Source organism: Rhamphochromis sp. 'chilingali' (genome assembly GCF_963969265.1).
Source record: "Rhamphochromis sp. 'chilingali' genome assembly, chromosome: 22".
Lineage (NCBI taxonomy): Eukaryota > Metazoa > Chordata > Actinopteri > Cichliformes > Cichlidae > Rhamphochromis > Rhamphochromis sp. 'chilingali'.
This window is the reverse complement of record NC_137950.1, coordinates 22,334,686-22,361,482: the sequence shown is the minus strand read 5'-3', so window position 1 is coordinate 22,361,482 and position 26,797 is coordinate 22,334,686. Positions and strand designations below refer to the sequence as shown.

General features: G+C 41.1%; 1 protein-coding gene across 1 annotated transcript; it reads left to right on the top strand.

Annotated features, from left to right (window-relative positions):
• The first annotated feature begins 4,384 nt into the window (after nt 1–4,384).
• Nucleotides 4,385–25,334, top strand: LOC308390229 (cytohesin-1-like). The gene is made up of 12 exons (XM_080871994.1): nt 4,385–4,559; nt 10,982–11,064; nt 15,284–15,348; nt 17,348–17,414; nt 17,954–18,072; nt 20,084–20,277; nt 21,267–21,415; nt 22,410–22,521; nt 23,085–23,161; nt 23,257–23,328; nt 24,326–24,480; nt 24,572–25,334. The coding sequence occupies exons 1-12, from the start codon at nt 4,532–4,534 to the stop codon at nt 24,648–24,650; spliced, it is 1,200 nt and encodes a 399-aa protein (XP_080728120.1). The 5' UTR covers nt 4,385–4,531; the 3' UTR covers nt 24,651–25,334.
• Nucleotides 25,335–26,797: the final 1,463 nt, after the last annotated feature.

Here is a 26,797-nt window from a genome sequence, read left to right as displayed (position 1 = left end):
AAAGACTCGCCAGCTCAGCCATTGTTTGTCTAAGTGGTGGCACTGGGCCTCTATGGCAGATGCAGTTTATATTTAGCTTTAAGTATTTGGTCTATACAGGAACCTCATGCAAGGAGTGCTACAACAACTGCTGACATTTTTCACACCTCTTTGCACAATGTTGTTTTGTCTGGCTTTTTCAATCTGCTAGGAAGTGGTTTTGATTCAGCCTGGTGCTTCTATTACTGCCGACACTGCTATTTAAACGCTGCTGACGTTAATTCTGTGAACTTCAGTGTCGCCACCTTTCTACTGATACTACACTTATTAAAACTTATCCTTCAGACCTTCATTGACAAAAACAAAACATTCTTTTTTGTCCATTAGTCATTCTTTTCTAAAGGGCTCTATTATGTGATACCAAATAAAACATCTCTGACCCTTAATCCAGAGGATTAATGGTGTAATAAACACTCCACAATATCCCATAACCAAAAGCTTACTCATTTGACTGTCATTTGACAGTTACCAGCTTCAGACACCACCCTTAGAGCTGAATAATTTGCTGCTAAAAAAAACTCATACACTAAAGCTATGGCTGAATGAATCTGATAAGGGGCCCAAGGGCAAAAATGATTAGTACATAGTAATAAGCATTATTCTGCACAAATGACTTTGTGATCATTTTTTCCACCATAAGTCAATGAGAACTATGTCACGAGACCTCCAAATGGGTTAGTCAAGGTTATCTAAATGAGACTCAAATACTTTTCGGATGCTCACATACCCCCCCCCCCCCCCCCCCCAACTGCTTAACACATAGGACTTCATACACTATTGCAATCTTTCTTCCAGCTCTATCTTTATATGTGTACGTTCACTCAGCTCTGACTAAACTAAACTGGGCTCTGATGTGTGTGTGGGGGAGTAACGCAGGATGATATGAGGCTGTTTGCAAGTGTGTGTACATTTGTCATCAGCTCCAAGAATACTTCAACAACTGTTTTAGGGACACCGCCTGCTTCAGTTTTCATAATCAGTATAGGTATCCTTTTGTACTTCTTCAAAACCCTAAAGTGCGAGATTCCTTTGTGTGTGTGTGTGTGGTGGTAAAGGTGGATGGGTTTTCATACGCGAGTGAGGTCAAGTGTGTGATCAAAAGCGAGGAGAGAGCGTGAGAGAGGGAGAGAGAGAGGGGGAGAGCGAGTGGAGAGTATTTTTCAGAGAGTTCGTCAGAGTCTGGTAGCCGTCAGGAGCGAAAACCGCCTTTTTTTTTTTCCAAGGAGTCCAGAGTTGCTTTTAGTAAAACATGACGCAGGCTTAAGGACAAGTAAAAAGAAGATGCTGCAAAGAGGATACTGAAACACTGAAACTCCTGACTGGTGTGATGGGGACTGTAAGTGAGCTTTGTGCGTCCAGTTTCCAGGCATTTCTCTGCCCTACAGTCCGCCCGGGGCCACCTGCTGCAGGTGAGAGCTTTTTAGGAACCCCGTCTTCTTGGTTTGGATAGAAAATGTGTTGTCAGGTATTTGTGAGCAGATTTCAAGGATTACAAGGTGTTCATGAGTTTGAAAAAAGTGCTTAAAAATGAAACATTATTGTTGTTATCGCAGCTTTTTGTTGGTTTTATGTTGCTCAGAGCGACGTGGAGTGCAAGACTGGCACAAAGTGCTATCAGTGTTCAGTTGCCTTGGTGATTTTCAGTTAGGCTATCAAGACACAGAGCACTCTGTAGTGTGCGTGTGTGTGTGTGTGTGTGTGTGACATTTCTGTGTACATACATGAGTCAGTGTGTATGTGTTTGTGTGAGATGGTGGGCTCGATTCGAGAACATGACGCACACCCATCACGGTCTTGTCCAGGATCCTCCTCTCCAGTGGGTGCTGCACAGAGTGACATAATCTCCATCGCTGCCCACTGCTCTCCCTCTGTGCAGGTGCTTTCATGTTGTGTCAGGGTGCTCATTCAGAAGCCGTTATAACGCCATGAAAGCAGCACACAGGTTACATCCATTTACCTTGAGCTTTTATGACTTTCCAGCAGCTTCTTATAGCTTCTCTTTCTTTATTTTGTTCCTAAACCCTTTAGTCGATCAGGTAAACTGTAGCCTGCTTTGACATTACGATTTTAGCACCCTCCTCTTGAAATGTTTTCATGTTTTCTAGTTTGCTGTTAAATTAAGAGAGCTGTTCTTCGTTTAAAGTTACTTGGTGTGCAGAAAAAGAGGAATGAGGCTGATAAAGACAAACATTGTAACAGCACAATTCTATAATATTAACAGAAATTGATGTGATTTTGCTGACAAACTTCACAAACTTGTTGATATTTATGATTTATGAAGTTCAAATGAGAAGTGGACTTTTTTTAAGGCCTGCTTTGTCAGCCCTGATTGAAGACTTACTGGTTCAGTTACCTCAACTTGTGCAGACAGTTTAGTTCAGTGCATCCAAGCTTTTAAATATGCTAGCCCTCTATCTCAGTGTGAAAATTAGCAGCCGCTTCTCTAAAAGTCCTTTTTTCACTCTTGATAACGGACTGACCTCACTGTGAGCTGTTTGTATCATAACCAGAAAAAGTCCCCCTTAAAGCAAACTGTTTTTAATGTTTTCCGAGCTGACCCTTTAAGCTGTTAAACAGCAGCAGCTCTTCCTTACCCCACCCCAACATATCCTGTTTTGACGTGTCCGAACTCTGAATAAAGCACCAATTCAGGCGCACAGCTGCAATCCTTTTCCCTCCTTTCCTCCGTCCTTCACTACACCCTCTCCTCTCCCTTCCTTTTTCACACAGGCAGGCTATCTCTGATATCAAACCCAGCTTCCTCTGGCTTCACACCCTCGTTGTTAAATATATTTCTCTTTTCCAGCGGGTGGGTACTATTATTATAACATTAAATGTAGAGACAAGTATGTCACTTTGTCAAAATCCCCAGCCCAAAAGCCATTAAAGGTGATTTTAGCTCACACATTAATCAGTATAGACATAAAAACATACAAATCTGAAGTTGCAAACATATAATGTTGCTGTAATTTTCAGTTTTTTACTACACAAAATTATCTATCTATCTCTCTGTACATAGTTGGAGTCAGATATGCTGGTCTGCATAATTCAGAAAGATCTCATCTGCTAGGATTTTCTAGCATAATAATCTCTAGGATTTGCAGAGAAAAAGAGAAATTATCCTGTGAGCCACAGTTCTCTGGAGAAAAAATGGGCAAATTTCTTGCTGAGGTCTGAGGTTTGGGGGGGAAACCTTAAACCATTGCTCTGATAGGAGGGCAACGGTATAACTTACTTAACAAGTTGTTACAACCAAGGTATAGACAAGACCATCTCTGAACACACAGCACCGGAAACCTTGAAGCAGATGGGCTACGTCAGTAGAAGATACCACCATTTGCCACTGCTGTCAGCTAATAACAGGAAATTGAGGCTACAATTCACACAGAATCACCACATTTTGACAGCAGAAGATTGCAAAAATGTTGCCTGGTCTGATGAGTAATGATTTCTGCTCGGACATTTGGATGGCAGGGTCAGAATGTCCCTTAAGCAAAATATAATGATGTGAGAGATATTTTCTTTGCACACTTTGGGCCCCTTAGTACCAACTCACCATCAATGAAACACAACAATCTACCCGAGTACCTTTATGACCACAATGACCAATCTTCTGATGGCTGCTTGCAACGGGATAACGTAACTCATCAAAAAAGCTTAGTTAGGTTTTTTGAACGTGACAATGTGGTCACTGTACTCAAATGACCTCCACATTCACCAGATCTCAGTCGAATAGAGCACATTTAGGATGTTATGGAACTGGAGTCACATGAAGGACATAGAACCAACAAATCTGATGCTATCATGTCACTATGGACCAAAGTCTCTGGCCAACATTCCCAGTACTAGCAAGGTGTACCTAATGAAGTTCATAAGTGTGTGTATACTATGCATATAGTATATGCATATGCATATATACTATGCAGTACATACACAAACATATATCCTATTCTATACACTGTATACTATAGTTGAGGCCTCTATAGTTGTATACCTAAATGAAATAAAGAAATTGTCTGCTTGTGAATTTATATTTTCACAGTGTAGATTTACCTGATAACCAGCAGCTCCACGAAGTGATCCCGGGAGGAGACACAGATCCTTTGAGTTTGCGTAAGAAAAGACATCCGGTGTAAAAACTCCCTTGGCGACCCCTTCTGCGTAAGTGAGCACCAGAAAGTAAAGGATATGAAGTATAAAGGATATGAATACAATAACCCATACCTATTTTTATTTTTAATTTCTGAAGACAGACAGACAGATGGACACATAGATAGGTCTTTGATTGGCTGTTGCCGCTTAAGCCACGCCCCCCATCATCCTGCCAGACACCGGCTGTCTCTTCGTAGTCAGTTGTCATCAACTGCCAGTCTAACGGTAACTGACTGGAAAAACTAGACACACTATAGCCACTCATTTGGGCTTTAAAGTTACTTAAAAAGTGTCACCTTTAGCGTGGTTTCCTGGGGACAGCGCTGACCAACAGTGGAACATGGTTCTGGAAATGGAAGACGAAGTTGGTAAGTTACCTGACGCGGTTTAGTTAAACAGCGTTAACCTAGAGGCTAACACGGATAGCTAGCGCACTAGCATAACTTTGTGCATAGTTATGGATAGGTAAGCGAGGCGAGCTCGCTCCAGTAGCAGGTACTTTTTTAGTATGTGTTTTGGCATTTAATATCCTGTACTCAGAGCGAAAGCAACAAGTCCTCATGTGTCTGACTTATTAATGCTCTTTGGCAGTCTTTATTAACTGGCACAAGAGATCTATTATTATTAATCTGGGTCGGTGCCAGACCTCCTGGGGGGCTATACTTATTGTGCAGCACCAGATGAGTCTATAAATACAATCAATGCAACCATTTATTGGTTCGGAAGTGAATGAACTGCACTCAAAACTGCAAAGAGTTGTCAACAACACAGGAGGCTGTAAACACACGCACACGTATAGTTATGAATTTGGATTATAAATCAGCGTCTTCGCAGCACCGCTGCTGTTTCCTGTGAAAATGACAGACAGGATACATACAGAATCTCATACAGGATGGTGCCCCACCTTATTCTGAAAAATAGATGGCTTAATGTTCATAAGAGCAAGGGAAAGCTATCAAAATGAACTTCCTGTAATATGAACTGCATTAAAAGCTTTATTTCACCTTACTTTGGAGCATCATTTTAGTAGTGTGTTTCTTCCACTTTCTGTGCACTGCAGCTGACATTTTATAATGCCCGCACTTTATTTCTCTGTAATTTAAGTATTTCTTCTCCGGGGCACATCGTGTTCCCCCTCATGTTCTTTTCTCATTTTATCGGTTTTAGCCTCATTGCTTATTGGACTTAGTCTTAAGGCTGTACAAATGCAACCAGGGAGGAATATATCCTTACTGTTGAGCCAGTTATCCTTGAAATGGACAATTATGGGCTTGTGAACACTGAAACAGACAATTACTGCCTTGTGAGCATTACGAGACGCTGAGAGCTCAAAGTACAGATATTTTTCTTGTCGTAACCAAACTGCTTTGCCTTAGGTCCTGGGTCATGGTACTTTCTGGTGGCAAACACATGTGATGAGCAGAGAAAGAAGAATAAACTGTTGTTTTTGATATTGGCTGCATTTTCCATCCCCAGGAGAAGTGAGTCAGCCTTCTCATTGCTTTACCATATATTTTGGTATGGCTTTGTTTTGGAGACGCACAAGGGTTATTTCCAGCTCTGAACAGGCCTTCGGTTCATGGCTACACGTGGTATTAACTGCATGGAGCCTGAGTTGCATCACTTAACAAAGATCTATACATTTCCGTGTTAACCATTAAAACACAGTATATTTATAGATTCTGTCATCCTCTTTGCCTCCCACACTTTTTTTTGACAGAGTGAAACAAGAAGTCTTTTTATCTGGGGTTTATTTCAGGAGAGGTCTTTGTTTCGAAGGTGCCTTTGTAACATTAGCTAACATCTCCCAACAGATTATACTGTCCAGGTTCCTTTTGCAGTGGTACCTTTTGACATTTTCTCTTATTTTCTTTAAGCAGTGGAGCCGTGGTTAGTTGTGATTATATTTTGTCTAGTCTTCCTGCTTGTCAAGCTGTCATGAGCCCCACCATCCAGCAACCTTTTCCTTTTTTTAAGGAATATTTTAGGGATTTTAATTTGCCTCTTTATGGGAATCACTCATTCATCGCTTTTGTGCAAGTTAAAGCAAGAATGTTGCAGCTCAGTCAGCTGATTCAGTGGCTGTGGATGAAAGGAAAACTGCTTTCTGGAGGTCAAAGACACTAAATAAACAGCAAATAAGCTTAATACAGTCTTTGAAAGAGAGTTTGAAATGCTTGCTTGTTTGTTTTTTACTGGCTAAAACTGCTTCATTGGGCTGGAAGGCAAACAATGTCCTTGCTCATGTGAAGCTGTACCCCCCATCCTTTTTTAAAAATTTCCTCCTGGTCCCCAGTCTCCACGTGGGGGAGTCCGTTCATTGATGGAGTAAATGAGCAAGGGAGGAGTCAAGATGGACAGAAGGAAGAGGAGGGGGAGAGAGATGAGAGTTCAAGGGTTTCCCCCCCTCTTAAACACACATTTGTCCTTATCCTCATTTGCTGCCCTCCCTCCTTTGCTGGAATGAGGTTATAAGGACTACAGAGGTTAGACTGGAGGACCACAGGATTTGGGTTAGGGATTGGACAGTTTGGTCAAAGCTGGTTTATTTGAAAGAAACACGCTTTTTCTTTTACTGGAAGTGATGATAAACCTAAAGCTGTGTGGACTTCAGAGCTATAAACTGGCCTGAGCTGGTTGTACTGGGACCATTCTTGCTGCCGGTGGCGTCTCTCGGCAGACAGAAGCTTTCTTGGGTATGAGTATTAGAATTATGACGCAAATGTGTAGGTGTTCAGTTATCCTGAATGAGTGCATGTCCTCTTGTGAAACTTTTTGAGAACGGAAACCAGAACAGATGCTAACTGTAGCTTGACTGATGCGGTTTTTTTGTCTCTCTGCTTCAGGAGGATGTGATGTGGTGCAGACGGTGGAAGCAGGTTATAGAGCAAACTTTAGGCCTAGGTTTGATGGTTGGATGTGCCAAGCAGCTGGTCCTAGCAGAGACACTAATACACACTCAGTGCCCTTGAGACTATGCAGAGCAGCTGGTTTGCAGAGTGAGATGAGGTGTCTTGGTATTTATGCCAGACTGTGTGTGTGTGTGTGTGTGTGTGTGTGTGTGTGTGTGTGTGTGTGTGTGTGTGTGTGTGTGTGTGTGTGTGTGTGTGTGTGTGTGTGTGTGTGTCTGTGTGTGCGTGTGTGTGTCAGTTTGAGAAAAGGACAATATTTTCTTTCACAAGCTGTCATAAATCGTTTGTTTTATTTCCTCTCTTAGCATAGAGGGGAAGTCAGTGTGAATGCCAGTTTCACTGACTCGATACTCACATAGTTTGTTGTTTATGCCCTCAGGTTTATAATAAGAGCTGCTGCAGCCTACTTAAACCTCCTTTTGTGGGTCAGGGGTGTGCGTGACTAGCCAGTTCATCACTGTTTATAAGTCTGACAAATACAAATTATATTAAATCCTTCGGTGCCATTTTTGGATTTTGACAGAATCACAGATGTCTGGAGGTCCCAAGTCTTTTAAATGGTTTGACAAAAACATACTGTAATTACAAGTTTGCTTAGATTGTCATACTTTTGTTTTCTATGAGAACTTTTGGTGAGAATTTACTTACATTTCATAGTCCAGTCTGGTATTAACTGATAATATAGAAATGATCTGTAAGATTTGTCCTCAGCTAGATTACATCTTGTATAAAGTTGTTAAGCTTTACTCATTAAGATGTTAAGCGAAAAAAATATTTTCTCTTAATTTACCAGTGTCTGTTAGTAATGTGCATCTACCACCTGAAAGAGGCAGTGCACCTACAAGCTGTTTATCAACCGCTAAAAAAAATAATACAGTGTGCCACTGACTAGCAGGTTTGAGACCAGTAAACTATGTGTGCCACTGTGAAGTTGAACGATACTGTAAAAGAAGCGAAGAAACCCAAAGTAAACATTACTCCAGTACAGCCATCACAAAGCCACGTAACCCCCCCCCCCCCCCCCCCCCCACTCTTTAAGCCATCTCTCTGCAGATTGGCTGCCCCTCACAAATACAGTCAAAACTATGTGTCTGATGTTATGTCATGATGTCCTACGCACAGCCTACCGTATATAAAACAGCTACATGTTGTACCTGTGTGCTGTCACCAGGGGGCAGTGTGAAAAATATGTGGAACAAGTAGTCTCTGGGCTACTTCTGGATTTTGTTGCCTGTTTCGGTCCTGTCGTTTAAAGGACAGAAGTTGTAATAGAGAAGCCCTCAGAGTTAGGGGAGCCCAAGCAATTAAAAACAAGGGAAGCTGTTAAGTGCAGCCACTGTCTGTTTCTATTTTTTGTTCTTTGATCAGTTTCTTGTACACCTTTGCAGGGAGCTAGCTTCCTTTTCTGTTCAAGCCAACCTTACCACCGATCAGAAAATAAGAAAAAAAGCAAGTTTGGTTTTCAAAGCTAACCTTCACACGCCAGTCTTTAAAGTGGTGGGCATCCCAAAAGGCTGTGAAAACGTTTAGACTCCAAGAAGTTGTAAAAACTCCCTGATTAACAATTTGTATTTTAGTTATATTGTACAACATACTAACACGAGCCTAGAGTACCTTATGTTTTAAACATTTGATAAATGTTTCTGCAGAGGTTGACACTCAGTAACATGGTCACAATGGCAAAGTGAAGTGAACAGTTGACTTGAATCTCTCAGCAGGACTTCTCTAATGAGGCCGACAGACAGCAGCAGCACAGCGTGATTTGTCCTCTCTGGCTGCTTGTTTTTCAACGTCAATTGTGACCTTTCTTCCACTTTTTCTTAGGTTAGAGCATTTCATACAGTAGTTTTATTGTGAAGCACAGACAAGAGGAAGATTCACTGTTGACAATGTAGAGGTGAGCTGTGTGCAAATATGTATGTGTGAAACAAGAAATATTCCACATCAGCACAATGGTGCTGTGGTCCCTGAGCCTGAGTCCCAGAGGAAAATCATGAAAATGTTCATATATTTTCAACCAGGTTTCTTATCTGGGGATTCGTTTGTTCAATCAAAATGGAAGTTTTTGTTTAAACAATGCTCAAAATTAACAGGAAATTGAGATTTCTGTCAAAAAAAGATAACATTATAATCATAGCGAACCTACAAAATCCTGTCCTGAGCCAACCCGATGTGTTGTTTTTACACTTTTTTTTTCTTTCCTTTTCTTTCCACTCAAGCTTTCTTAAGAAAAACCACAAGTACGTGTATCAGCAGCTCTTGTCTGTTCCTGTGTTATCGTTGTTCTGCAGATATATTGGGTGTCTGTGGATACATGAACCTCCCTTCTATCAGCGTACACATTCGTTCATGTACGGTTGGGGTGTTTCTCATAAGGAGGAACACCATTCAACTTTGATAGGTACACTAATATATCAAGTCTAATGTGCCAACTGTTAGTCATCAGATGTTTTCTTTGAGGTTTGTATGTGAGGTCTGACTGTTTTTTTTTCTTTTCTTTATAGACCAAAAACAAACATCCTGTTTCAGTAACAAAACCTTCAGCTCATGTTATAAAGTTCATGATAGTACATGAAATCTGATCTGATAGATCTATTGTTTTACTTTATTTTGTCTTCTATTAGTTTCAGTTTTTATTATTATGATATGGATTGTATGTGTCAGATTATAAAATTTAGGAAGTACACATACATCATACAGACTCATCACAGTGTCATAAAGGCTCCTTGGGAAAGGTGTGATCACAGAATTAATCAAACCAGATCAACATTAAAATTCTTTCCTCTAGTTGTGTATAGTTGTGCTTTCATAATTACATTATTAATACACACTTGGTTTTTGTTTTGTTTTAGGGTTTTTTTTTCTGTTTTAATTTGCTGTTATACCTGTCAGTGCAGAGTTTTCTCTAAAGTTCACCAAGGCCTTCCTTAAAAGCAAGAATCATCAGTTATTAAGATTAATTATCCAGGAGCTGTGAGTGTTGGTGCAGTTTTTGTAATTTAAATACATGCTGAGATTTAAGTACTGAGCTCATGTGAATAAATCATTCACACTATAGTCTCTTATTATCTTGTAGTAAATAGCAAATAGTATTATTGTTTTTTTATTTTTTTGTTTTTACTTGTGTGGATGACCAGAGGAAGAATATGGTTTGGGACAAAGTTACTACCGATGTTATCATGTTGATCTTAATTTCACTTTTTATTCCCTTTTGCTGGTAACAACTATGGTGCTTGGGCTTTTTTGACCTCTGAAAGGGACATGCCAGAAAAAGTTTCTCAACCACTGCAGTAATATAACCTCACCAAGAGTGTGTGTGTGCGTGAGTGAGTGCGTGTGTGTATACATGTGAGGACAGAAGATTGGCATGCTACTATACTTATGGGGACAAATTGCCTGTCCCATGAGTCTGAAGGCATTTTTGAGGCTCAAAATGTGGTTTTAGTGTCAAAGTTAAAGTTAGGTTATGGTTAAGTTTTGGGTTAGAGTTAGGCATTCATTTTTGATGGTTAGGGTCAGCAGCTAGGGAAAGCATTATGTCACTGAGATGTCGTCACTAAGATATGAAAATGATTGTGTGTGTTTGTGTGTTTATATAAGACAGAGAGGTTTTCTTTCTTCCTCTAGTTCAGGACTGAATTTTGGGTGGTGGTGGGGTGGTGTGGTGGGTATATGACGGATCAAAGATTGTGTTGCCATAGTGACCCTGAGCAGTGGGAATTTCAGATCTCTGTTCTTCATTTGTGTGTATGGTTTTCTTGTAGTTTTTGTTTAATTTCAGTTTGATTCCAGAGGGGATTTTCACATTTGTATTTCTTCTCTATCTGAGGGAGAGTATTTGGTCTCTTATTTAGTGTTGCGTATACTTCTGTCCTCAGTGCCTGATGACCTGAGTCCAGAGGAGCGTCAGGAGCTGGAGAGCATCCGGCGCAGAAAACAAGAGCTGCTGCAGGACATACAGGTAAGAGTACACTCACATTCTTTGTCCGAGCCAGTTGATGTCCTTTCCAAGCTGAGCTCATCTGGGGTTTAAAGCATGAAAGTCTGAAATATGTCTTGTTTTATAATTATCTAATCTAATTTATTGTGGAACTGGATGCACATAGGTATGTCCACTTGACCAGATGGATGTAAATAAAGTCACTTGTATGTGCATCAGAAACTCAACCACTCTTTGTCCCAATATAATTTCATTTACTAAGCATCCATCCATAATATTTCAATCATTATTATTATTAAAGTTGGAAGAGTAATCTTCCAGCAGAACCAGATCCTTTGTTGGCACCTGTTTACCTCCACTGGTTGGGCCAATTCTGGTGCCAAAAAGATGTGATCAAAAGGTTTCAGGAATTGGTCCATGGAACCCCCTCCGCCCCTGAAAAACACTTAAACCAGATTTAAATTTGACTGACCTTTAAAGTCATCTCCTTGTGTTCTGATAGCTAGATAGTTATCTTTCAGCTTGCTTTGTATTTAATCAGAGTCGAGAAACTCTTAACTCTCATGATGAGTAGGGCAGGTGGTGCTGGTGTGACTTTAAAATTCAGTCAAACCTGATAAAAGTCCCTGCCTGACCTCCTCCGAATCAGCTGCTTTCTTTCTCTAATAACTTTAAAAAGTTGTGCAAAATTCTACCTTCACATAATGAAAACCGACTGAATTACTGACCCTTGAAGTACATAGGGTTGGTTTGAAATTAAGTTCTCTTATTTCTTTCAGCATTTCAGCATCCCTTAAAGATCTGATCCTTGAGGTCTGCTAAAAAGCAAATCTATTTTGCACCACTTTAAATGTCATGGTCTAAAGTCAAACATTTGTTTTTGTTTGGCACAGTTTCTCCTTGTAGACCTGGTCTACAAGGAGAGTTTGCTCTTGATTCTATATGATGTTAGTGATCTTAAGTGTGTTGTTCAAACCATCTGTTTGCAAGTGACAGCCAATCGGCAGAAAAATGGTTTAAATGGAGAAGAGCTAAAACTGCTTGTTTTGGACAGAGGATGAACCAAGGACCTGTACCATTTATTTATAAAATGAATGAGGATTATTTTGAACTGTAAACCCTGTCAAGTTACCGCACTAGAATCCAAAGAATAAAAATACTGAGTTGTAAATAATCCAGGTCCACATTAACATGGGGTCTGTAGCAGCATAAAGTAGGTATCATTTATCCAGCCCTTATATTAGCTTTATCAGAAAGGTAGAGAGGCTTTGTCCCCTGAACCCAAACTGGGAGCTGGTTTACTAGAGTAAAAGCTGTGTCCCACATTTACCTGTTGGGAAATCTAGATTTAATGTAATGATAATTTCCTTAATTATGGATATATATGTGTTTTTCCCAACACAGTATTTTGGAAAACTGGTTGTTAAGTTTTAATAGTAATGTGAACCAGTTATCAGTGATGTTACACTGCATTAAGAGTATTTCTTTTAGCTCTCTATTCATTGCTCTGGCAGCTATCACTGAATTAATTAACAGTCTTTTAAAAATCATGATGAAACTTAGTTTGGTAAAGTGTTTGAGTTCCTGCCCCACTAGTCCCTGTACGTCATTTCATAATTATAGGGGAATCACATTCCCATTCTTCTGTGAAAGTACTAGTGGATGTTTACTCTTTTATCCTGTCTCTGTTTTCTGTCTTAATTACTGCCTGGATAAAATGCTTTCTTAACTGAGCAGCAATGAAACAGGATTTTGTTTTTGTCCTTGCTCTGCACCCTGTGGTTGTCTGGAACATTTTATTTTTCAAAACTTTTTTTTTCCCCAGAGCAGAGACACACAGGAGTTACAAACCCTGCTTTGTGTTGTTTTGTCTTTGTCTTTAATTCTTTTCTCTCTGTGTGTCCTTGAGAAGATTTTTCACCTCCAAGTCTAGACCACTGTGTCTGGGGAGGTGTGTGTGTGTTTGGAGGGTAGGGTGTATACGGCTATGACCACCAGAGCGTTACTGTATACACTGAAGACAGATGATCGTCTTTGTCTGAGGGGGATGTACCTCTAATATGCATGTGTCCTCTGGCTCTCTCAGCCTGGAGAGACACATTAACCCCCTGCTTTAGTTCCCTCTACAAGCTTAAATAAATTAGCAGGACTGCCTGTGTCAGTTCTTGATGTGGAGAAATTTGTTACGTGAGATAGAGGATAAAGCTGGCCTTGTGACTTTAATGTAAATTCAACCTACTTGAAGGATAAAAGTCAATCAGAAAATTACACAACACACAACAAGGACTCACCGTCCATTTCCATATGTCAGATTGTTTGTTAAAACAGTGTTTTAGTTTTATATGCTTGTTTGCATAAAGTTGGACATGCAAGTGTCATTGCAACTCATTTAGAACTGAAACAAATTAATCTCCAATGAATTTGACTCAGGAGTAACTTGTTGGTTTCAGTTTGTGTCTCTTGTAAGATTATTTAGATTATCGTGCCTTGTTGGGAAAATGACATAAAGATCAGCTTTATTGGCAAGTTGTCACTATCGTCGACCACCGACATCAGAATCCATCACCATAACCCTAATGGACTGTATATAAAAGATGGACATAGCCAGTGCAATGTAATGTACTTTATTGGTTTGTGTAGTTCCATTTGGAAGTCTGAGCATTTTGACGATCACCATCTTTTCAAACCAGACATATAGAGTTTTGATTGGACTGAGAAACCATGCCCTGCTTTATTGTCTGTTTACTCATTTATAAAAATTAGCAACATATTTTTTAACGAAGACTTTGAGGGATGAGAGACAAGGACATTAATGCAAACTGTATACACAGTTCTGAAATATATAAACACGTGGGATGTGAAAAGAAGTCAAGAAATTCCCAGTACATCATGGGATGTCCCCCTAGAGCCTGCGCCTCCAGCAGCCTAACCAAAAGATGGTTCAGGGTCAGCTGAACCAACCCTAACCACTTTTCATATCTCATGTCTTTATCAAAAAGCCAAATCTGAAAATGAACCCAAGCAAGTGTGTCTCTGTTCTTAACCCAATCTGGGACCTGGTTGCTGAGGGCTCAGCCCTCCCATTCTACTTTTGAGAGGGAAGTGATCCGCTGGAAGAATTTGATACTTTAAGGTTTTTGATGAGGCCTGCTCAAGCACACAGAAGAATGAGAAATGTATCTGCTGGTAGTTGCTGAATGATATCAGCAGCAAGAGATGACTCAAACAAAAGTGACATTAGGCCCATTTTCTTTTAAACTGAGATTTAATAAGGTAAGCCAAAAAAATATTTTGAGCCTGATCTATAGCAGAGAGCTGTCAGTGTGGTGGGCATCCACAACACACACAAAGAAACACTCAAACACACAGCCTCCAGGCAACAGCACTGTGTAAACTGATGGATGGAGTTTATTATCAAGGTCGACTCGTTTAGCGTCTCTCTTCACTAAGCCCCGCCCTGTCTTTCCCTCAGGGCCTGATGGGTAATGAGCCATGAAATATTCCAGTAGTGGAGACAGAGGACACAGTTCTTATTTACCTTAGCTGATGGTGATGTAGCCTTGTTTTCACAACCTCATATGTCTAAGAACCGATTCATCTGCTTCTGTCCATTTTCTGTAATTATCTTAGCCTTTTGTTGTTATTATTGTGTCTTTATTTCTTTCTCTTCTCAGGACCATTGGCAATCAAAAGTCTTTGATCCTGCGTATTCCTGTCTCCCCACCAATGTTGACATTGGGTGTGGGGGTATAGTCTGGTAAATTTGGGTCAGCAGCGGGGAGGGGAGTGGTATGAAGGGGGAAAGAGGGGACAGGAGGGGTTGTAGGCTCTGACCCCGGAACAGGTGTTACAGATCCCAGAGAGGTTTCTTTTAAAGGGTGGCTGTTGCATGTAACCCAGCAGAGAAAAATGATGAGTCTGTCTGCGAGTGTGTGAGTCATATCTGCATTTTTAGGGGTTTTAGTGGGTCATCTCTTTAGTGGGAAGTGCTTGTATGGATGTTGGTCAGTGAGATGTAGGTGGAACAGACCACCATGTGTAATTCATTGTGACAGCAAGATCAAAGCATCTCCAGAGGGCTCCTCTGAAGGGTTAGATATCACACAAATGGCACATGTAGATGTCTGCTGCTGTTTCCCTTCAGCTTCTGTACTCAAAAAAAACAATCAAAATAATGATCCCTTCTCCTTCCCCCTTCTGTTTCATCACTTCTTTCCCTTCTCTTTTTGTCTGCACTCAGAGGCTGAAGGATGAGATAGCAGAGGTGACCAGCGAGATTGAAAACCTGGGCCTGACTGAAGAGAGGTAAACTATCTCTCAACTACCATTTCTGTGCTTGTGCGTAGGCAGCAGCACTCTCCTCAGCCTTTGTTTTGGAGGATTTCTAGTCAGAGAAAAGACCAAAAAAATCTGTCCAACCATTAGAGCACTGCCTTATGGGATTATTGATTAATCCATCAGATAATTAGCAGAATATAAGCCCAATTAAGGTTGCCAGTGGGACATGAAAAGTCTCAGACTGCTTATTTTGACATTCAAGGCAGATATTCACTAAGGATATGAATCACAAACTGGTTTCAGTCAACTGTTGTCAAAATAGTTTGACATGTTTATTGAGAGCTGCATATTGCATAACAATAACATAAAGAGGATTTGTTTGGACCACTAGAAACTTAGAAGATAAAGAAATCATGGTGGAAGAACATCCTGAAGTTTGGCTTTATTTCACAAAGAAACATGACAACACTGGCAGTTATGTTTGGAAAATGTCTTTCTTTTCTATATTTATCATATAATTCCCCTCTCATCCTTTATCCTTCAAGCTTGTCAGGTCCTCTACCAGAGGTCTGGGAGCTTGAGGCTCCTGCGCAGTATCTTAGCTGTTCCTAGGACTGCACTCTTCTGGACAGAGATCTTGGATATTGTTCCTGGGATCTGCCGGAGCCACTTGCCTAGCTTGGGAGCCACTGCACCTAGTGCTCCGAGTACTACTGGGACCACTGTTACCTTCACCCTATACATCTTTACCAGCTCTTCTTTGAGCCCTGGATACTTCTCCAGCTTCTCGTGTTCCTTCTTCCTGATGTTGCTGTCATTCAGTATCGCTACATCTATCACTATGGCCGTCTTCTTCTGTTTGTCTACCACCACTATGCCTAGTTGGTTAGCCACCACCATTTTGTCTGTCTGTATCTGGAAGTCCCACAGGATCTATGCCAGCTACTTGGTTATGGTGTTCCATGTATGCCCTGCCTGCTAGCATCTTCCACCCTGCTGTTATGTGCTGCATTGTCTCAGGGGCGTCTTTACACAGCCTGTACCTGGGGTCTTGCCTGGTGTGATAGACCCCAGCCTTTATGGATCTTGTGCTCAGAGCTTGTTCCTGTACTGCCATGATTAGTGCCGCAGGGTCATGGGCAGGGCATCACCTGATCTTACCGTTGAGCTGACTCCTCAGGACCTTCTGCAAGTAGTTGCAGCTTTCCTAGCAGCCTCTTAGTAGTTCCCATTTGCCTGGGATCCCCAGGTACTTGTAGCTGTCCTCGATGTCTGCAATGTTCATTTTGTTCTTTTCTACTGCCAGACGCAGACCACAAGGCTGTGAGTTTTTGCTTGGCAGTTTCCAAGAGCAAGGCTTAGGCACCTCCCTTGATCTTGTATCTGAGAGTACTTCATGTACTCTCATGGAGGATCTGGGTTTTAAGCTTCACCATGATCCTGTCTTTCAGGTCAGTTCCTGTCACACTCAATTTCTATCACACTTGGGGCCAATCTCATATGGAGATGATGATATCTCCCCCCGACCTGTCGTCCTGGCTCCCCCTTGCTGTAGCATGTATGTTGTACCTCGTCAGTCTCTAGCTATGAGAGCAGTCCCTTCTTCCGAATGTTGGAACTCTGAACTACTAGATGTTTCGGCATCAATATCGAAGATATTCGATATCGACGATCCCATAGGTCCCTAGCATGGGGAGTCTAGCCTACGACCGTTACTGAATACAGACGCCCCCAGGCGGGAAGTGAACTTGCATATATGCTGAAATAACTTTCTGCACAACATGGGCAGCATGACTGTTACTGAGGTTGTTTTTAGAACATCGGTGCTACGCAGGCAGGTCTAACAGACATTTCCTTTGACTAAGAAAACAAAAAAAAAAATCCATCCAATATTTTCCATTCTAGGTGATAAAAGCCAGGCTGTTGTAACAGAGAGCTGGGCTGGCATTGAAAATTTAAATTCACTGGTGATGAATAAATATGATTTACACACTAATGGTTTATGTTTTTTAAAATGTTATTTTAGGAAAAACATGCAAAGGAATAGACAGATGGCCATGGGCCGAAAAAAGTTCAACATGGATCCTGCGAAGGTAAATACATTTATGCAGCAGTGCTTTCTTCTTTCATGTGAGTTCAGCTACTGATTATCAGTCTGTTTTAGTTTAGTTTAGGAAAAGTGTCCTCTTTCAGCTGACAAGGATATAAAATACACAAACCTTGTTTTTTGCATTTGCATCATGTATTAAAATGTAACTCCAGCCTTTTCCTGAAACACCATTAGTGTGATTGGTCTTTAAATTTGACACCCTGACTCTGTTTTGGTTGTTTGTTTGTTTGTTTGTTTGTTTTTATTAAAGCCATGTACTCTGTGTACTTTTTTTACTCCTGGTTGTTCGCACCCACAGTTTGACGCTACCCCTGAACAACCAGGTGATACTGTAACAGGTGTTTTTCTAAAAGGAGATATTTTATGGATTATTGGTCTTGAATGGGTAGAAAGAAGAAAAAAAACAACCAAAACTCCCCCATACAAAATTACTAAAATGAACTACAAACTTCTCTGAACTGCTTGTTTTCATTCAGTGTGTGATGTTCGTTCTGGGGTGTGTGTTTTGATTTTCTTCCTCAGGGCATTCGCTTCTTGATCGACTGTTCGCTGCTGAAAAACACCAGTGAAGACATTGCCCAGTTTCTGTATAAGGGGGAGGGGCTTAACAAAACCGCCATCGGGGACTATCTGGGCGAGAGGTAAGCAGTATTAATGATGTCCTTTCCAGTAGACAGTTTTGACATGTGCTATCAAAAAAAGGACAGTCTTGAGCCTACATGGGCAATAGCAGGAGTTCAGACCATCTCACATTTTATTCTTCACTCCTCTTTAAAAAGTTTATTCCTTATACAGTGGGGCAAAAAAGTATTTAGTCAGCCACCGATTGTGCAAGTTCCCCCACCTAAAATGATGACAGAGGTCAGTAATTTGCACCAGAGGTACACTTCAACTGTGAGAGACAGAATGTGAAAAAAAAAATCCATGAATCCACATGGTAGGATTTGTAAAGAATTTATTCGTAAATCAGGGTGGAAAATAAGTATTTGGTCAATAACAAAAATACAACTCAATACTTTGTAACATAACCTTTGTTGGCAATAACAGAGGTCAAACGTTTACTATAGGTCTTTACCAGGTTTGCACACACAGTAGCTGGTATTTTGGCCCATTCCTCCATGCAGATCTTCTCGAGAGCAGTGATGTTTTGGGGCTGTCGCCGAGCAACACGGACTTTCAACTCCCGCCACAGATTTTCTATGGGGTTGAGGTCTGGAGACTGGCTAGGCCACTCCAGGACTTTCAAATGCTTCTTACGGAGCCACTCCTTTGTTGCCCGGGCGGTGTGTTTTGGATCATTGTCATGTTGGAAGACCCAGCCTCGTTTCATCTTCAAAGTTCTCACTGATGGAAGGAGGTTTTGGCTCAAAATCTCACGATACATGGCCCCATTCATTCTGTCCTTAACACGGATCAGTCGTCCTGTCCCCTTGGCAGAAAAACAGCCCCATAGCATGATGTTTCCACCCCCATGCTTCACAGTAGGTATGGTGTTCTTGGGATGCAACTCAGTATTCTTCTTCCTCCAAACACGACGAGTTGAGTTTATACCAAAAAGTTCTACTTTGGTTTCATCTGACCTCATGACATTCTCCCAATCCTCTGCTGTATCATCCATGTGCTCTCTGGCAAACTTCAGACGGGCCTGGACATGCACTGGCTTCAGCAGCGGAACACGTCTGGCACTGCGGGATTTGATTCCCTGCCGTTGTAGTGTGTTACTGATGGTGACCTTTGTTACTTTGGTCCCAGCTCTCTGCAGGTCATTCACCAGGTCCCCCCGTGTGGTTCTGGGATCTTTGCTCACCGTTCTCATGATCATTTTGACCCCACGGGATGAGATCTTGCGTGGAGCCCCAGATCGAGGGAGATTATCAGTGGTCTTGTATGTCTTCCATTTTCTGATGATTGCTCCCACAGTTGATTTTTTCACACCAAGCTGCTTGCCTATTGTAGATTCACTCTTCCCAGTCTGGTGCAGGTCTACAATACTTTTCCTGGTGTCCTTCGAAAGCTCTTTGGTCTTGGCCATGGCGGAGTTTGGAGTCTGACTGTTTGAGGCTGTGGACAGGTGTCTTTTATACAGATGATGAGTTCAAACAGGTGCCATTCATACAGGTAACGAGTGGGGGACAGAAAAGCTTCTTACAGAAGACGTTACAGGTCTGTGAGAGCCAGAGATTTTCCTTGTTTGAGGTGACCAAATACTTATTTTCCACCCTGATTTACGAATAAATTCTTCACAAATCCTACCATGTGAATTCATGGATTTTTTTTTTCACATTCTGTCTCTCACAATTGAAGTGTACCTCTGGTGCAAATTACTGACCTCTGTCATCATTTTAGGTGGGGGAACTTGCACAATCGGTGGCTGACTAAATACTTTTTTGCCCCACTGTAAGTAATAAAAGGCCAGTTTAAAAAATTCCCAGATTATTATTATTATTATTACTACCACATCTTCTGTGTGTTACAGGAGAAATTGTGCTGTATACTGGATATAGATTTTGGTGCATAAGCAGTTCAACAAGAGCATCCTTTAATTTGATTCTCTTGAGTTGAACAGAGCTGACACAGTTTCTCTTCTGTTTACTCCTGTGTGCGTGCACACGTGGGTGTGTGTTTGTGTGTGGGATTTTGTGTGTCGTGCAGAGATGAATTCAACATCAAGGTCCTGCACGCCTTCCTGGAGCTTCACGAGTTCACAGACTTGAACCTGGTTCAAGCTCTCAGGCAGTTTCTGTGGAGCTTTAGGCTGCCCGGCGAGGCCCAGAAAATCGACCGCATGATGGAGGCGTTTGCTCGGCGATACTGTCACTGCAACCCCGGAGTGTTTCAGAGCATCGGTACGTGAGGAAAAAACGGTTTATGGTCACAGTTTTTACATATTACAGAGTGAAAATAAAGAAGTTGTTCAATAATAAAACCATTTTTCTTCCATCTTTTTTTCATTTTTACAGCATTTATTCCATTCACACACTGTATGTAGGGCTCTACAATTTTCCACTGAGCAGGAAAACACACCAGTAATGATTTATATTTAGTTTAATGCGCATTTCCGTTTTTCGTTTAAATCAAGTCACCTTTATTTATTCAGCACATTTTAAACGACCGAGTTGATCTAAATGTATTATCTAATACTCACAGAAACATAACTAAAATACGAAGCAAAGCAAAAGTTACAATAATTTTAATGTCATCGTTTTAGGCCAGGACCTGCATATTAAACTAACTTTAATATAAAGATTTACCTGTTTGTTTGTTTTTTGTTTGTTGTTAACTTATCTTCGCTTCTCTTTAGCTCAGGAACTTCTAGAGTTCTTGCTTTCTTACTCTTAGTGAGCACTCAGCCACATTCACCTACTCACCACACAGTTTTTACACATCACACACAAAGTCTCATACTGATGCACTGGGGGAAATTTGTAGCTCACCATCTTGTTCAAAGATATTTTGACTTGCAGACACGAGGATCTTCCCTTCTGCTTCCTGACATGGGTAATATGAGGAATGTGCAAATAGGTGAAGGTTGTGCTGCTTACTGGACAGAGCACACAGGTTTTTGGAAAAGTATAGCATGCGGTTTGTACGTAAGGTGTTATTTGATAATTAGCACACTGTGTTCTATGTCTGCACTGGATGGACCTGATAGTGAACAAATACATACAACCAACTATGACTGTAGTTGTCTGGGAATGTAATTTCTTTTAACTAACACTCTACACAAAGGTATAGCAGCACCTCAGTGGTTTTCAGTTAATCGTTTAAACTCACTGTGGTCTTTCTAACAGCCTGACTCGGAAAACATACAAACACACACTGTGTCTGTTTGCAGATACCTGTTACGTGTTGTCGTTCGCCGTGATCATGTTGAACACCAGTCTACACAACCCCAACGTGAAGGACAAACCCTCTGTTCAGAAATTCACAGCAATGAACAGAGGAATCAATGATGGAGGAGACCTACCGGAGGACCTGCTCAGGGTGAGTGAAGTTCAGGAAGTCCACAGCACCCTGTGTGATATACTCACTATGTGTTCAGGCCCTGTGAATTCAGACAGAACAGCACATCTGATGGTCCATGTGTGTGGAAATATGAATGCGCTGTGGAGTTTCTGGTGGACATTTAAACAACTTGGAAAGCACCGGCTGTCCGATGACTGTAGCTGTGATTGTTATGATTATAACCGTGACACATGATATGATAATAGGTACTTGCAGCTGTTGTTTGTGACCTTGTGGTTTTGCAAGCCAAGCGTCATATTGAAGTTACATTCCTGATTAGTGTAACATTAGCACCTTACGTTCAACCACAAATGGAGCCAAAAGTCTGAGCAGAAACCACAAACGAAGAATGAGCTAGAGATGCTTCATTTTTCTGTTCTGTGGTAGAGACGAGAAGAAGGTTTCTCAAAAATGTCAGTGTATTCAAACTGAACGGTCCAGACAGCACGTAAAAGTCCCTCATTACAACACATTCCAACAAATAATGCAGAAAAGCTCAATTCCAATTATTTTTAAAACATCTCAGGCTGTTAATCATAAATGGGTGTCTCAATGACTAAAAATTATTTACCAAGAAACTGCTTTTTTAAAGGAGTAAAGTGGGGGTTCAGCTTGTGGTTTCAGCTTTTTGAAATTCCTGGCAAAGGCTCAAGTGAACATGTCTAAAATGTATAAATGATACACTTTGAAAATGTTCCTGTGTTTGAGTTTTTTTTAATAAGTTATTATGCAACAGTTTCACCCGTGTAAACACCATTTCTATTTATTTCATAGCTGAAGTAGCCAACACATTATTCTGTTGTATTCTCTGAGTGTATTTGTTGTTTTTACTTAAGTTTATTTTGATAAATCATAACCCCAGAGTTGAAATTTGCTGATAAATGTTTGTGTTGTAAATAAGTAGAAGTTAAGATAAAGGTAAGGATAAATAGTAGCTACCCGCATGATCTAAATGATGTCACCATCTATGCAGAACCTGTACGACAGCATCAAGAACGAACCTTTTAAGATCCCAGAGGATGATGGGAATGACCTCACTCACACCTTCTTCAACCCCGACAGAGAAGGGTGGTTGCTCAAACTCGGTATGTTCAGTTTCTACAAACAGGTCGTCCCTCTAGTGGACCAGATATGTAACAGCGGCTTTAACGAGACGATGAGAGATCTTTTTATTGAAACATTAATCAAAGTTGAGTGAAATGTTTTACTCTCCTGTTGACGCTCTTCTTGTCTGTTTGTGTTTCATGGTTTTGACTTCAGGAGGTATGTATCCTCACACTCGCCAGCTTTAATGCACCGCTTTGCTTTCTGAGCTGCCCCTGCCCACCACCCCGTCATTTCTGTCCTGCCACTGGCTGTGTGCATTCACCTACCCATCACAGTTTTACTGTGATAATTAGTTTTTACATCCGGTTCACCTGCTGCTTTTCGCTATCATGTCCTGATGTGAAGGTATTAGCGCTTCACATCTGCCTCTAACTGCTGGACTCCTTGAACTGCCCACTGACTCACGTTTTAACCTCAGCTGTTGCAGTCAGTAGGCTTTACTTAACCTGCTGAATTGTGTCATCAGTGTGCTTCAGAGTGTCGCCGTCAACATCAGCATTCAGTTTACCGATGTCATAACTCACCTTTAATCCATCCTCAGGTGGAAGAGTGAAGACCTGGAAGCGGCGCTGGTTTATTCTCACTGATAACTGTCTCTACTACTTTGAATACACCACTGTGAGTACTTCTTGTTTCACTGTGAAAATAAATGATTACTGGATGTAACTGTGGACAGCCTGAACTATTTTTTTTTTCTTTCTGCTGTTTAAAAGGACAAAGAACCCAGAGGGATTATTCCACTGGAAAATCTAAGCATCAGAGAAGTCGAGGACTCAAAGAAGCCGGTAAACCGCTGCTCTCTTTGTTTTTGTCCTGTGATTGAAGAGATCAAAGTCTCAGAGATCAGAAAAAGATGGCAAAAACAGGAGGGGACACAAATCTCTTTGGGTTTGCGTCAGGAACAGCATCCCACATAAATCTGCCAAATCAAACATGCAGAGCTAACCGCTGTGGCGACCCTCTGTTAATAAGGGAGCTGCTGAAAGCAGCTTACAAAGGATTTCAAAAAGCAAAGCAAAAATAAACCGTGTAACCATGTCTCCAAAGTAATGATGACTTTGATTTTCTTGTGATACTAGTCCTTATTTTGCATGTTTTCCTTAGTTACTCCCATGATTATTATGGACGCATAATTAAAAACTAAAGGTTATAATCTTCAGCATGGACAACCAAGTTTGTGAATGTGACAACTTGAGAACGAGGCAACATGGGATTTTGAAATTCATACCGTGCATCTAATAAAAAGTTAGGACGAGCTTCAATCTGAGTGACCTCGACCTCAAGGTCAGAGGCCAAGTTCTATAAAAATCTTGTGAACACAGTAAATCAAGAACGATGTCACGTAGGAGTTTCAAAATGGTAACATACGTGCATCTGCTCACAAGCTGTGGGGTCGCTCTTGTGGTCGTCAAGTTTTTAATTTTGGAGGAAGCCTAAAGTCGTACCTGGAGGAGCCAGAGATTTAGCCACTTTTTCCATTGGCTTCAAATATTTGATGACTTTATCCAAAAATAGGGTTTTAAAAAAAAGTACATATACTACACAGGTGCAAGCCTGAAAAAGCATTTAAAAAAAACCACAACGTACCCAACGATAACTCCAGCAAATGAACAATGAACACGTGACCGTCCACCCTCAACCTGCTGATGGATCAACAGTTTATATAAAGTTTATATAAAGTTTTTATTACAGCGTTGAACACGTTCAGTACAGAGCGAAAACAACCGATCACACATGTAACTTGTTTACTCGCCTTCCTGCCTCAACCATGATCTCTCTCAGAACTGCTTCGAGCTGTTCATCCCCAACCACAAAGATCAGGTGATCAAGGCCTGCAAGACGGAGGCAGACGGCCGCGTCGTCGAGGGAAACCACACTTTCTACAGAATCTCCGCCCCAACTGTGGAGGAGAAGGACGAATGGATCAAAAGCATCAAGTGAGTTTCAGTTTTGTTTTCTCTCCCTGCAGAGGGTCAAACTAATGATGACGATGAAGAAAAAGTGGAACTGCTGTCCTTCTCTCTGCAGGGCTGCCATCAGCAAAGACCCGTTCTATGAGATGTTAGCTGCTCGGAAGAAGAAAGTCTCCTCCCTGAAGGGGCTGTAGAGCTGCTGAGGATAAAACAACCGCAGGCCTGTTTCAGGTGGACCTGACATTCCCGCTGCAGACCTGAACCTGGCGGAGGATTCACCTCTTAAAGCGGCTTGTCTTTTGTCCCCTTTTCAACAGACACACCTTCAGAACCAGCGCTCCCTTCTTTACAGGTCTGACCTCCTGCCGACACTTTATTTCCCATCTGCAGCTAATGTTATTCAGACAGAGACCGCTCTTTTGTTTGCTGAAACGTCACCTTTTTAGAGTCCTGCTGCTGCAGTACTGTAACGATGCTGCGGTGCCCTCCGGTTAGCTCTCCCGCTCATCTTGAAACCTGCTGTAAGGACTGTTGACAAGCATTTGAATGACCTCTGAGCCTTTTCGCACAATCAGTGTTTGGTCTGCTTGAGTACAGCAAGTCCCTACAGCTGCTGAAAACAGAGAGAGCGCGGGAAATGTTGTCAGTTCACGTCTCCAGAGGAGTGAACTACGAAGCGAGGTTAATGAGTTAGCGAGGTAGCAAGCCTGAAGTTGTTTTGTTGTTGTTGTTCAGAGTTTTGGTTTAAAATCAACAGCAAAAAGCAGCCCAGTGACAAACTAACAACACATAAGGCAGTACAGGAAAACCTGCTCAAAAACAGCTGTGTGTTTACAGTGACTTCAATCAAATTCAATTCAATTTTATTTACATAGCGGCAAATCTTCAAGGCGCTCAAATCAACGATGCCAACAATACGTTTCATTGCTCCTGCTTGTCTCTGCAGATCTTAATTGGTCTGCAGTTTTCCTAGCTGCAAATCCAAAACGTAAATCTGATCTGGAAACCAGCAAGAAGTTATCACTTCTGTCCTGTGGTGTGGTCCACCATCAAGCTGGAAATGGACTGTCACCAGATCGCTCCTAAATCATTGTAAGGAGTTTTTGTTTTTTTAGTATTAGTATATTTTTTAGTATTTAGTATTGTTAATACAGTACCTATTGACCCTTGGTAAGTATATTAAAATTATGCCAATAAGAATAACAGAAATAGAAAACGTGATTGTTCTTCACCATCATATAAAAAATACACATCGCCATTCTAATTACACTCACAGTCACATCTACAGGCACCTGTTAACCTAACGTGCACACCTGGAGAAAACCCAAGACATTCACGCTGCAGGACAGCAGTCCTGACCCTCATAAAATAAGAATTCATATGATGAAGTGGCAAAGGAAATAAACAGTAATACTATTAATAGAAATAAGTAAAGTTAATCACAGCTGTAGCAGACTGGAGTTGTGTTGAAATGTGTCTGCTTCACAGTGCACTCCTCTGGACGGAAAAGTTTGAGATAAAATAAACGACTCCTCGTGAAAGCTGCACAGCAGCAGAATCTGAGATTCTGACTTTTCTGAAGCTGACGAAGATTCAGCTCAGGACTCAGTCGAGACTGAGCAGCGTTTAGTTTGTTGCCATACATTTCCCCCCTGCCCCGTTTTGTTACTACTGTTGATCTTCTGTCCATGAAAAGGAAGGTAAAACAGAAATAGTCAAATATTTATTTATCCACATTTCTTGTAATTTATTGTTTTTGTCTCAATAAAAGTTTGCAAAGAATCTTCTGCTCCTGTTTGAGTTCATTATTTTACTGAAGTTGTTTTATTGTTCATTTGTAATGAATAAGTTTGATTTAAAATGAAGTGAGAATGGTTCCGATTAGTTTTCTCTAAGCACCTTCTGAGGTTGTTCGACCGCATTTCTTCTGTAGTGTAAACACTAACGTGTCCTGATGCAACCTAGACAGTCATTAATGCAGGACATGGTGGCCTCTGCAGTCACCTGTAACCTCATCCTGCCAAACAGCTGCAATAAACTAAACACAGCCGGCCTTTTATCTTGTATAACCTTTTTTTTTTTAATGAACTTTTGTATGGGTTTAATTCCAGTGCTCCCTGTCCCACTTGACCTCAATCTAAAGCATGCCGCCAGCTACCGAACACAGGTTTCAATACTCTGTTCTCATTCATTTAAGCACTTATCTCACCTTTATCTAATGTAACTCATGAAGCAGCCAGTCATTCTAGCAGAGCTGTCAGTAAACTACGTTATCTTCTGTAAAGTTTCCCCACATCCTGCTAATGTTGATGTGACCTGATTACTCTGGAAAACCACAGCG

Bases quoted from the DNA above. Each gene is read 5' to 3' on its own strand.
- LOC308390229 (XM_080871994.1), top strand. From the start codon at position 4,532: ATGGTTCTGGAAATGGAAGACGAAGTTG. The intron at 15,349-17,347 runs GTAAACTATCTC...ATGTTATTTTAG, and splicing joins CTGGGCCTGACTGAAGAGAG to GAAAAACATGCAAAGGAATA. The intron at 21,416-22,409 runs GTGAGTGAAGTT...CCATCTATGCAG, and splicing joins TACCGGAGGACCTGCTCAGG to AACCTGTACGACAGCATCAA.